Source organism: Drosophila virilis, chromosome 2 (genome assembly GCF_030788295.1).
Source record: "Drosophila virilis strain 15010-1051.87 chromosome 2, Dvir_AGI_RSII-ME, whole genome shotgun sequence".
Taxonomy (NCBI): domain Eukaryota; kingdom Metazoa; phylum Arthropoda; class Insecta; order Diptera; family Drosophilidae; genus Drosophila; species Drosophila virilis.
In genome coordinates this window covers 23,161,309-23,174,450 of record NC_091544.1, presented here as the reverse complement: position 1 = coordinate 23,174,450, position 13,142 = coordinate 23,161,309, and the positions used below count along the sequence as shown (strand labels likewise).

Here is a 13,142-nt window from a genome sequence, read left to right as displayed (position 1 = left end):
TGTGCCACAGTTTACTAAAAACAACAGCGCTCGTAGTTTACTATAAAATAAGTTTATTTTATGTCCAATCCTCGCTGGGCTCAGCAAACGAGACGACCCGGAATTACAGACAAACAAACGCGGCAGCGGCAGGGTGCGTAACTGGCAAAATATTTAAATTGCCAGAGCGAGTTATGCAAACTATGTGCAATCCTGGCCAACTTCAAGGACATGCGCGCCGCTCACATGCAGCTTGTGCACCGACTTAACCTAGACTATAAATAACTAGCTGGCTAGCGACGCTGCCTAGACAACCAAATTGATTTGGCAGGCTAAAAGTTGCGACCAATATCCGTACCAGGCACGGATCAGGAAGCCAAATCGACGACCTACTCGACTGTGATGTGAAAGGCTTAGGTTGTGCACGGAACTGTTTCAGTAGAGCGTGATTTGCCGAACGTGAAGCTACTTCCGCTTTCCAGCTGCTCGCAAGGATGACAACTAGCGATGAGATGGGTACCTTCTGCCACGACCACATCCAACACCCGCTGATGTGGTGCGATGATAAGAAGCGCCTAATCGAACGCAAGAATGCCGAGGAGAGTCTACGTATGTGGCGACGTCGCAAGGCTGAGGAATGTGCTCGCAAGGAGAAGGACAAACAGGAGGTAAATATCGTAAATTGTCAAATAATTGATTCTTCAAATATGATGCGAGCTCGTATTTAGTAACATATTTATTAACATTTAAAAATATTAATAAGATAAAAAAATTAAAGCTGAATTAGTATGGCTATGAATTATTAAATAAATTAGATTTTAATCAAATGATCTATTTATCCAATTTTAAGCTTTTGGTCTCCTGCAGCATGCGTTGTGTGGCCTAACCCTCTGTCTAATAATTTTTACCGAAAGCTCATATTTGGCATAGCATTGTAACGCAGACTAAAGGCATGCTATTTAAAAGTAACAAGTTAACTATATTTTTAATTACACTTAAATAGACCTAGGTGCTGTAGTTAACGTCATTAAACACCAGATTGTACCTTAAATCTTATGTTTAAAAAAAATATCTACAATTGTTGCAAAGATAAGTGTTGACCGGTGATTTTAATTTAAATTATGTGAACGTACAGAAGGAGTAGACATGTACTACTCATTTATTTTAACTATTCACCCTTCTAAACTTTTAAAAGCCTTAAAATGGGTAAGATGGGTATATCGGTTTTGTACAAAAGCATGTAACAGGAAGGAAAGCCCAAAAGATATGTATAAAAAATTAATAAATCAAAGAAACTGTGTAAGAGCAGAATTAGGTGTAATATATATCTTCCTGATCTGAATTGTTAGCCTAGTTAATCTTACCACGTCTGAATACATCGATTTTAGAACCTGGAAGAGACTTGAAATTTTGAAGTTACATAGGCCTGTCTGCCCATTGCCAGCGCAGATCAAATTTGTTTCAAATGATTGAAAAGTTGCGCTGTTTTCATGCAATCGATTAAAATTCATATCCTGCACATCCTGCTTTTGAACAGATACCTTTTTAGGAACTATAGTATCCAAACCTATAGTAAATAATGTTCGCTCAAAATCTGAATGTTAGTACGGCTGTAAGGTCTGATGCGATGTGAAACAGTTTTTTGAATTCAAGCCTGCCCGACCGTGCGTGCTTGTGTGGTTGGTAGAAGGTGCAAGGTATTTTCTTGTCGGCTAGTCCCGACTAGAGCGCTCTTACTCACTTTCGTCAAGACTGTAAACTCTAGTTCTAGTGAAGATTTTTCAAAATAGGGCCAGTAAATGAGTATAGTAAAAATAAAGTGCAAAGGCGCTTTTTCCTGGTATCCTGTATTCTTACAAACACGCCAGAACATGCACATAGGTCGAGTTCAATGACCTATGGCAAGCTAAATGTAATGCTTGAATTTGGTTCAACAAACGATTTGACAAGTTTGACATTACTTTTTAATAAAATGGGAAGCCCACAACCAGAAATAACATAGTCGTTCATTAAAATTAACTAGCAACAGCTCGCGTGCCAATGTGACTTAGTTCCGACGGAATAGAAGATGAAGAAAATGAATGAAAAACAGAGCGAGCCACCTCGCAGCTATAACAACAACCTACAAACAAGCGAAACAAACAAATAGCGAGCAGCAGTCGTCGCAGGCACAAAAATTAGGTTGGGCATTGGCAATTTCCGTAAACAGACAGAAGGATGGATAGACAGACAGAGTGGGCCAGGTGCCGAATATATGCTGCTAGGGAATCAATAAAGCGAAAACCATAATTGGGTACTTTAGGCATATTTGACTGTTACCAATGGCTCTTAATTTTTTGCAGTACTACGACTTGTTTCTGCAGCACTGTCCCTGGGGTCGGCCGGGTGGGGGCGCTCCCAACGTGGAGGTGCGCCGCAAGGATATTACCGCTGTCGGTCTGCACTCAACGCCAACAGTTGTAAGTTTGGTGCAGCGTAGGCTTTGATTATACACTGCTTACCATTTCTGTGCTACAGACTACCGCCCATCGCATTAACTCGCTGCAGCCTTGCCGCTACAATGATTACTTCTCCATGCAGAAAAATTGCTACAAAAGCCCGCTGGCGAGTCACCATAACCATCACCATCATCATGCTTACCCACCTCAGCCGGGCAGCCGAATGACACACGCGCATTCAATTCACCATCTGCGGGACAGCGGACCCCGGAGCAGCATTGTCACCATCTGTGAGCGCGAGCATCCCGTGAAGCCTGGTGTCAGGCTGGGCCACAATGCGAATGGTGAGAGTGTGCACATCGAACTGAAAGAGCACCCCTCAATGTCATTTCGCAATAAAGGGCATGTGGACATTGAGTTACGATACAGGCCTCCCCCACCGTGCAAAAGCAAGCCGACGCTCGACAAGACGGTTGTCAATAGTGAGGGCGACCATCCTCTGCAGGAAAAGCTAGTCTCGCAGAAAAAGAAACTACAGACAAAGCTGGAAAAGCCGGTGAGCAGCAGCTACTGTCCACGCGGCATAGCGTTATTAATGCATAATAATTTCACTCTTTCAGCTGTGCAAAGAGCCCTGGGGCAAGGCCGGCCCTGGTGGCAAGCCCTGGCGCAGTCCCAAAGAAGTAGGCAACACTTTTATGAAGTCGATGGTAAGGTTCATTTTGAAAGCGAGTTGAGACAGTACCACACATGTTAAATTGTTTGCAGGGCTGGACGAACAAGGAAATGCTTAAGGAGCTCGACCAGGACAATCCCGTAACTCCCGCTGAGAAAAACACATTTCGCAAATCGCGAGGCAGCAAGCCGTCCAAGCCCCAGCGCTGTTGTGAGCTTTGCACCTGCACTTGCCCCGCCCTGAACACCTTGAGTCCACTAAAGTCGTCTAGAAAGATTGCAGCTGCGGGGCCGCATGCGCCCGCATGTGGTCTAAGATCACCGCCCAAAGAATGCAAGCCTTTGAAACTATGCCCACGGGTGCAGCGAGGGCACTGTACGGGCGAAACTGGCAACAGTACAGCCACACCGGATGCCAGTATGGAGAATGGGGCAGGCGTTGAGCTGGTGCCTCTGCTGGCGCGCAGGCGAGGCTTAAACCGGCCCATCAGTCTATCTAGCACGGACGTAACGAAGAGGATACCCTCGCATGATAGGTACGCACCACCCAAGCACAAGACAAAGTCCAACAAAGAGCAGAACATCAGCAATATCATTAGTCACATAAAGCGGCCTTCCAAGAATTCGAACTGCAAGTTGCAGTGCTGCGATTGCGGCTGCACCCCAACCATAACGCCGCTTCGGGCGGCCGGGTGTTGCCTCAAGCGCCTGACAGTGCACATACGATAATCGAAGTCCATTTCAAACTGTCTATCTGTGTTTCGTTGTTGTCTTTGTATCCGACTCTGTTTCTAATTCCGATTCGTTATCTGTGTGTTGCACTTGCATCCGTATTCGTTTCTCTGTTCGCATTATGCTAACCCATACTGAAGCTGTTTCTCATTTGCTTGCGCGGCGCAAATACCAAATCTGAGTTGAGCTTACAAAATGCATAGCAATTGAAAATAATTTGCGACGATTGCTTCATCTTTGTGCTTTTTTTAATGGTTTCTCTATCAATTCTTTTGGCTCATACAGCACGAAAATATCAATTGTAATCCAAGTGAAAGTATAGCAACCAAAAAGCAGGCCCAAACTCACCAAACAAATTGAACAACCAACAATATCAAAATCATAATACAAATCTTCTATGTATCCCCGTGCAAAATCCGTTTGCAAAAACGAAACCAAAACCGAATCGATACCAAAACAAACACTTAAAACAAACGACTTATCAATGCAACAATCAACAATTTAACCAACCTCGTTGCTGCCCATCGCCATTGGCCAACATCGACCTTGACTGCATAACCAACCACCCAATGGGGCGATTCCTTGCAGGATACAAACGGCCGCCGATATGCGCTACCTGCACGATTTAAATGTGCAAATATCCCAGAAACGGCGCTCGGTCAGCGTCTCCAAGCAGATGGACCGGGACCTGTGTAATCAGCATTTCGAAACATTCGAAACGTTCTGGGGACGTCCCGGGCACGGGGCACCCACTGCTGATAAGATAAACAAATTGAAATTGGACAATTTACTTTATGGCACCCCTGCATCATCGTAGAGCGCCCAAGTACTCGATTCGCATTCGGCTCATAGTTTGTTCAACGCAAATCATTTGCTTTGAAATCAATCGATGCCATTTATTGGCGCCAACGGCCCGGTGATGTCTCCTTTATTTGATGGAAAGCTGTACTGAAAACTTTGTCAACTTGCCCAGCTCGTAAGTTGCCCAAAGATTAACATAAGTAAAGCTAGGTAGTGCAACCACAACAATATGGCATTGCCTGTTCTGAAGAATTGACGATTGTGAGTTTTTTTAGAATTTAGTTAGATTTTATATCTGTACGAATGTATTTGAAAACACATTCGATTGTGTAAAAACTCTAAATTCATACATTATATGTATATTATATTATTATGTTATTATAGTAAAAATACTGTGTAAATAAAATATATAATTGTGTTTGGGAGCTATTTGAATATTAGCATTGTACAGTGACTCTCAAACTGAAAGAGCTACTTACATTTATAGGAACTTATTTTTGTTATGTTGATAACAGTGCTCAATCAACTGTTCAACGCTTATCAGTATGCATCAAACTATATGGGATGTTGTAATGACCCAGTCTTTTAATAGTTTAACAAACATTAATTTGGTTATTAATAATGACAAAACATTTGTCATTAAACTTTTCGGTAGCATATGAAAAATATTTCACTCTAGATTCTTCAAAAATGAAATTCAAGGCAAATATAGAAGGTATAACATTTATTATTTATTTATTTAGTTTTGTCGTTTCTGAATTTCGACCTCCACACACACACACACAGACAAATGTGGGTGTACGGGCAGATCATTTAAACGATTCCAAGACATAATGAAAGAGCACTGAGACTAACAACAGTTTCCTGTAGTGAGAGCGAGATAAAAAGAGCGATGCCTTTGTAGTGATAAAGATAAACTAAAAAAAAAAAAAGTTTCCTTGGCAGGGTTCAAACTCGCAACTGACGGCATTAATTGCCTCCGCCTCTTTTCAAAAGCTACACTAATCGATTGCTCAGCATAAGCGTTCAAATAAATTCATGACATAATTATTGCAAAATGTCAAAACAAAAACTCCCTTCTTCATTGTATAAAGGGCTAACATTATGATTGCCATGATTCGTTGACAGGCTCTAACACGTACGCAATTGAAGACCCCACTCCAAATATCCTGGCAGAGTTTAAACTCAAGACACAGCTGCTGTTGAAACGAGGATATCCAAAGTGGGAACAGCTCTTACAAATGCCAGGTCACGTTACGGCCATATATCACTTTTATTTGTACTTCAGTATAAGCATCTCAGATTATCTGAGATATACATACATGCGTGCAATGGGAAAATAAAACTTATATTTATACAACATAACGTGTATAAAACCTTAATTGTATGTATAAACAAACACTAGTAAGTATAGCCCGGCCTTGCTCGTCCCAAAAATGTATGTAAAAATGCTTAAAGTCCATCGTATAAAGAACCAAAAGTTGAACTCAATGGATTTCGCCCTTGTTAGACTTGTGGTGAGAAGATTAAATTTTCGTTTATTAAACCCATTTCCAAATTCATTTAAATTTCCATGGTTGCGGGTGGAAAGTTTTTAAAGATCTATGCGATACCGCTCAAATGAATGGTGCCTTCCTTGTAAAAGAAATAACAATTGGTTAAACGTAATTATCCTCAAGCCGCATTGGAAAGGATCCAATTACCTAATTGAAGTTGGGGCATAATTAACATGTGGGTACTCTACTTGACGGCGAGTAGTCACTATATGTGCATAAAATATCTGGGATAGGTTTGAAGATATATATAATTAGGAACACTGGATCGTTATCCAGTTTCAGGCTGAATGAAGCTCGGCCCTAGTTTCAAATGTCACCGCATTGGTTTAATTATCGGGACATCGGGTGCTAGTCTTCTGTAAGCTAAATCAAAATAAATTTGCAAAAAATGTTAGATACAGCAAAAATATTTGTGAATATTAGTTTTGTTCAGCGCAATATGGCAGCAGGGAAATTCCAGTCACTGACTGAGGATAAACCACTGTTTGCAAGTATCCAGGAATTTTTGGCCAACAGAGTGCCACGGTTGCTTTTGTTGAACGGAGTGAAAGATACGGCCGAAAGGAAGGCAATGAACTCGAAAAGCGTGCGTCCCCGACAGCATTGTTTGCCCTTGCCCAATTCGAATAATTTGCCAACAGCAAATTCTTGAACGCTCGCATTTCTGTCTGCCTGCCTTTGACATGGAACTATTGCTAATACTTTGTGAAATTTGGCTATCCTTATGGCTTATGGAGAGAAATTATGTATTACGTATGTTGGCTGGTCAGTTGCGAGTATTTTCCTGCTGCTGCAAGGATGTCTTTGGCCGACTGCCAAAACAAAAAGTATACTCGGAATATCTCCACATATAAAACTGTTTGACCTGACTGTCTGACTGACTGATTGGTGGTCAACGCACAGTCCACGCCGTAAGAGCTCAAATTTTCACAGTAGTTACCTTATGTGATGAAGGTGCACGTTAAGACGGGGTTTTGGGTAATTCCACTTGCATGTGTAGAACATTTGCGAAAAACGTTTGTACGAAATATTTTTGTTTACCAACCGATCGGTCTCAAACTCATTTGCCCTATTGTCTTTCCGCCTGTCTGCCCGTTCTCCCGTTTGTCCGTATGTATGACAGCGTCGATCCAAGAAGCTATAAGAACTCTTTTTTGTTTTTTAGCAAATCTATTAGGTTTTTATGATTAGAGCCACTACATTCTACATATAACTTCTAGAACAGTAGATACAGATCGAGTATCTTTCATTTTCCCTCATCAACCAACTATCTCGAGTAGCATTTGGCGATGGTTGAAGAATGCTCAGTGTATTCCTTAGTTGGCCACTAGACCCGACTAGAGCATTATTACTTAGTTTTGCATATAATTATTTACATATTAATGATGGTAATTTTGTTTCACTCAGTTTAAAAATAGCCATGTGTATATAAATTTGTATAGCTGTCTGGAATTATTTCTTACAGGTATTGCAGGACACTCTAATGCTTGGTTATTCAAGCATCATTGACTGTTATTATAAGTCACTGTACATTATTTATTTATCCGAAATACTACTTTGCATGTGGCTTACCCTTTTTTAGAGAGAATATTTAATTCCCATCCGTGAGTGTCACTGTAATTGCGGCGTTGAGCACACATCACATTCTACATATGTATGTATGTGGGGGTGCCAAGTCTACTGCATAATATATTTATGTGTGTTGCGCCCTCAAAGAACTAAACATTTTAGCTTCATGACAAAATATGTTTCGTGTGCTTACGAATTTGCACTTTCCGCCGAGAGAACTTTCATTTTGGCAAAAATTTGAATGTGTGTGTGTGTTTTATATAGATCCATGGAAATGAATGGAGAAATAGAGTTTCCAAAAAGGGCTTTGTCTTTGTCAAAACTAATCTGATAGGTAAAGATGAGTTTGAGTTGAGTTGAGAATACTCAAATATTCTATGGAACAAAAAGATATACTGTAGAAAATTTCATTAAGATCGGTTAAGAAACACGTGCTTGCGGTAGCTAGAAGCTAGAATTCTAAGAATTTCTGTATACATGTACACACAATGCTGCGCGTTCTCTTTAAATTCTATCAACAGCAATGCAATTACGATGCAATGCAAAACATGCATATTACACGTATCATATATTTGTATGAAATTTGCCTTAATAGCTTACGAAAATGCTGAGAAGAAACAACACGTTAGGCGTTAAGCAAACATGAATCTTGTGGCACGAAATGAGTTCACCCTCCATCTGGTCTCGCGGGAACCGTGTTGGGGTCGCGGGCTTCACATTAAATTTTGAGTGCCGGCAGGACTTCAGTGATGGACGCACGTGTACAGGAAGTGCATTAAGCGTGCAAAACCTTTAGCTAATGTGTTTCTATGCCGTGTGGACTTAGACATGCACATCATTCGTTTTCTAAGTTTACGAATACAGCTGTGCACTCTGCTGCTGGTCTCGTGAAGTCTGCCTCTACCACAACTGAAAATCAGGCATAGCGCAAATTATTGTCTAAGAACTTTAGACTCATATATAAAAAATATTTTCTATGTATATACTATACGAGAAGCTACATGACAGATTAGGTGACCTAGAAGCTGTGTGATTTATATAGAAGACGGAAAATTGATCGGTTAGCACAAAAAGTCAAATTGTGAGCTGTCAATACTAGTACTAACTACCCCTCTCCCAGGCCCAGGCACTCCTGACAGTGCTACTAAGAGATCAATCATCAACAACAACGGATGCGACAGAAACCAAGGTAGCTTTCATTTAATTGACTTTGATCCAATTACGATCAAAAGTCAAGTGCTTAGCCTAAGCACAAGAGGAATCCAAATAAAAAAGCTATTTGTTAGTTCATCTTTCCTGCCACCGTATCAGGTGACGATTCAGTGGTAATACCTGTTTGCAAGGCGAATGGCCCGTATTTGGATTCAATACGTCAACACAGCATCCAACGACAAATAAACCTCTCTCAGCATCTGAAGCACCAAAGCCAACACATTGGACATAAAACTGCCCTTCCATGGACCATGCAATCAATTTGTAGAACGTGAGGACGTCAGGGTTCTTTGCTGGGTGGCGTTAGCTACTCCTCCTACCCAGTCAATCACCCTGCCCAAATATATTGATGTGGCCCCTCAATACTTATCCTCAGTGGAACTTCACACGTTCCCATCGCCTCTAATGCGAATCCGACATGCAATTGGGCACTGCAATCGTTTCAAGAGATATCGACGTGCTTGGTGATTAGAACGAACGCAGCCCCAAAAGTTTCTTCCCTTATCCAAGCCCTCTTGGCTTGATTCTCCAATTTACAGGGGTATCCCGCATTGGACGATCAGCATTGAACCTTCCGCATTATCAAGGCCTTAACAACATGTTGACGAGCATGTCTTCTCATCGTGTAGAGCAATTTCCGCTATTCCATAAGACTTGTCGCAGACTAGATGAACATTGATATCAAAACCCCAATACTTTCTTTAGTGTGCTATTTAGATACGGGTTGAGTCTGCAGCGGTATTAACCCTTTTTTCTCATTATTACTGTAAATAAAAGAGCTCGTAGCGCGAGCTTGGTGTCGGGAACTCCCGACTAGAGCCTCATACTTGTTATTAACGAGCCCATTAAGAAGGGAAAAAAGTGCACCATATCCCGGACAAAAGCACCTTTAATTGTCTTAATTTATTTGTGCCTTAGAAATTAAACTCCTTGATGGTAACACACAAGTTATAACAGAGAAATCAAAATAAGAGACAAATGCGCAACTTCAACTAAAGACGAATAAATTATGAAATACCGCCGTCGACGCTTTTGACCAAAAGCTAAGGAGACGAGCCTGTTTCCATTTTGTCATAAGAAGGCTATGACGTCACTACCTCGTTCTGCATATTCGCCTCGCCGCGAATTGACCTTCAGTGCATTTACACAAAATGACGAAAAAACGTCTATCTACACACAACCTATGTACAGTTTTGACATATATATGTATGTATTTATATAAATATATATATACTTATGTACATATATACGTGAATGTATATGCAGTGTGAGCTTTTTCTACAATGAGCTTGTTGCCAGTAAGGCCTCTGCCCCATTAACGTCAACAGCTGCAGTTTTTTGCTCTTATTTCTTAGCTGCTTTTTATACCCTGCGCCTAAAAATTAGAGGAGTGGAGCGAACTTAACATGTGTATGCTACTGACAATAGGATACAAAGCATATATTGTTAATATTCAATTCTTTTACTCAATAACGAATTTAAACTCATAGGAATGCTTTAATAATATGCTGGGTATCTTACAGTCACGCCCACTCTCTTGTTTTATAATTTGTTTGCCTTGACTGTTTGCTAACTTGCGCATTTCGCATCAGTGTGTGATCCAGGTGCACTAGTTACACAAATGTATGCATGCATGTATTTCAAGTGATGATATGAGTCTTTGTATGGGCAACATGTATTTGCAACTGACAAACTCATCAAGGCGGCAACAACTATACAAAGTGGTAAGCAACACGAACCAGGGGAAATGTTCGAGCCTATGTGAAGGCCAAAGACTGCTACTGGCGAGCCCTGACCTTAGGTTCAGTTCTTTTTTATATTATTTATGAATGGTCGACAAAACGAGTGTCTTTCTCATTATTCAGTAGATTATATATGCATTATGATAACTAAATTCTAAAGGACTAGTTAGAGTAAGCCATTTTCAAATAGCATCAACGACCGATGGAGGTGTTTTATTTGCCAGTCCGGCCAGCTGAGCCCCATCTTACAGCTAATTTTTAAGTAGGGAGAAAAGTGTTCTTAAGTTAAATTTAAAAAAGTCTTAATTTACGTTGTTATTTAAGAAAATACAATGCATTGGAAAAAAGAGAGTAAGAAGATTGTTAATAAAGTAGAGAAATCTATGCTAGATATATAGAGTATTAAGTAGATAGGATAAAGAGATAGTATTGGGAAAACATCGAACTTGTGGGGGAAAATTTACAGCCTGTCCGGCAAGATGGCATTGCTCATTTTGGGGATGGGCTGTGACTTCCCAAAGGTATCCTAAAAGCAACGATCTTATTAGGGGTAGAGAAAGTTCGGTTGAGAAAACGTGATGCAAACTATTATAATTTGAACATAGCACGCGAAAAGGATTGTGCATGGCATAGTCTGTTGTGCACGTAGATAGGAGTACGGTGCGATAATTTCTGGTTGGTCTAGCCGGAACAGAGAATTGAAGATGCCCTTGCAGAAAAGGAGAGTTTACACCGCCAACAATCAACTTATGTAGGAACACAACACCGAAAATTGTCCTACGGTTGGTTACCGACGGCAGCTTAAGAAGAAAAAGCCTGCTGGAGTAGGATGGCAACCGAAGAAGCAGTAAACAGAAGTTTCGTTATGAAAGGATCGTTAAACCCTTTAGACCATCGTTTTATGAATCCTTTTGCCTCATTAACAATGGTATCTATGAGAAGAACGCCTAGCTCCTTAACTGTAAGTATATGTTGCAATGGAGTATTGTCGATTGATGGGGCTGCAGGTAAAACAGGATTTGGTGGGGCCAAAGAGGCACCATAATTGTTTTAATGATGAGCAAGTTACAGAAATTAGACACACATTCGCTTGCACCCGACTTAATACACACTTAATGTTAGCCACAAGTCTGCAAAAACTGTAATTTGTTCATTATTGTTATTCAGATGGATTTTCCTATTCATCAAATTTAATTTTCTTTTACTATTATTCACAGTTAAATAGAGCCAATCAATCAAGGTGGTGATAGCCAACCGGCTACAAAAATATTTGGTATCAATCAAAGTCATCAAATGTAATAAGAATCGCCAAGAGAGATCGATTAAGTTGCTTTCACTAGCTATAAGCACTAACCGTACAATGCACAGTATGGAGGGTATTATGTATTTGTGCACATGTATGTAACAGGCAGAAGATAGCATCTCCGACCCCATAAAGTATATATATTCGTGATCAGCATAAATAGCCGAGTCAATAGCCGAGTCGATCTAGCCATTTCCGTCTGTCTGTCCGCATGTAGGAACGCAATAATATCAAAGAAAATAAGAACTAGAAACTTGATTTTATTTAAACGGAGTAACTTATCGAGTATCGGAAACAAACTCGATCTGCGCAGACACTAGTAGGACCTGCAGCTAAGATTTCAAGTCTCTAGCTTTTAAGGGTTGTGATATTCTGTTTTATACATACGGACGGACTTAGAGACACGGACATGACAAGATCGACTCGGTTTGTGTTGCTGATTTAGAAAATATATTTTATGGGGTCGGAGATGCTTCCTTCTGCCTTTTTACCCATTTTCAATGAGTGTAAAATCAAATAATCTAGGGTATCTCATATATGTATGCATGCTTGTCAGCTGCCTTTTGCGTTTCCCAAAGTTTGTGCCAAAAATCAATAAACTAATGCCGAATTGAAAGCAACTGACAGCCAAAGAGGAAATGCAGCTGCTAAAGCTGAAACCATGGCCTATTCACAGACCATGCCTAATGATGGCGAGCTGATAATGCTGTTCATGTTACATGCGGTTCGCTGCATCGTTTCGTTTGCATTGGCTGGTTCCTAGTAATACGTTCACATCAGTATATATGCAGGTGCTCGTGTCGTTTGAAATGGTAAACTCTCGGTGGGATGCGTCGCTTACAATTGAAAATTAGCATTTTATTCACTGAATAAAAATTCAATAGAAGGCGAAGTTTAGGCTCGGTCAAAGTGTAATTTGGGCCGTGAAGCTTTTTTAAAATTTCCACGGAGCAACTTAGTTTAAAAAATACTGGATAATATTTAGATAATTAAATGAAATATATCTATCCATATAAAGCATAAAAGTCGATGTCGATAACATATAGATATGATACAGATATAAATGTACTACCGTGTAATAGTAGAGATTTTTGTGTTAAAAATTTTAAGATATAATTTTTTTTGCCCAATTACC

At 40.3% G+C, this 13,142-nt stretch overlaps 1 protein-coding gene across 6 annotated transcripts; it reads left to right on the top strand.

The window, feature by feature from the left end:
* The first annotated feature begins 418 nt into the window (after positions 1-418).
* On the top strand, positions 419-5,021 carry LOC6629772 (uncharacterized). Of its 6 annotated transcripts, XM_032432920.2 has the most exons (7): positions 421-647; positions 2,322-2,438; positions 2,497-2,761; positions 2,819-2,973; positions 3,038-3,127; positions 3,186-3,628; positions 4,413-5,020. In XM_032432920.2, the coding sequence occupies exons 1-7, from the start codon at positions 474-476 to the stop codon at positions 4,639-4,641; spliced, it is 1,473 nt and encodes a 490-aa protein (XP_032288811.1). In that variant the 5' UTR covers positions 421-473; the 3' UTR covers positions 4,642-5,020. The 6 variants fall into 6 exon arrangements, with proteins under 6 accessions (XP_032288810.1, XP_002052986.1, XP_032288812.1 ...); XM_032432919.2 differs by having other exon boundaries at positions 419-647; positions 2,497-2,973; positions 4,413-5,021; XM_002052950.4 differs by lacking the exon at positions 4,413-5,020 and having other exon boundaries at positions 419-647; positions 3,186-4,099.
* Positions 5,022-13,142: the final 8,121 nt, after the last annotated feature.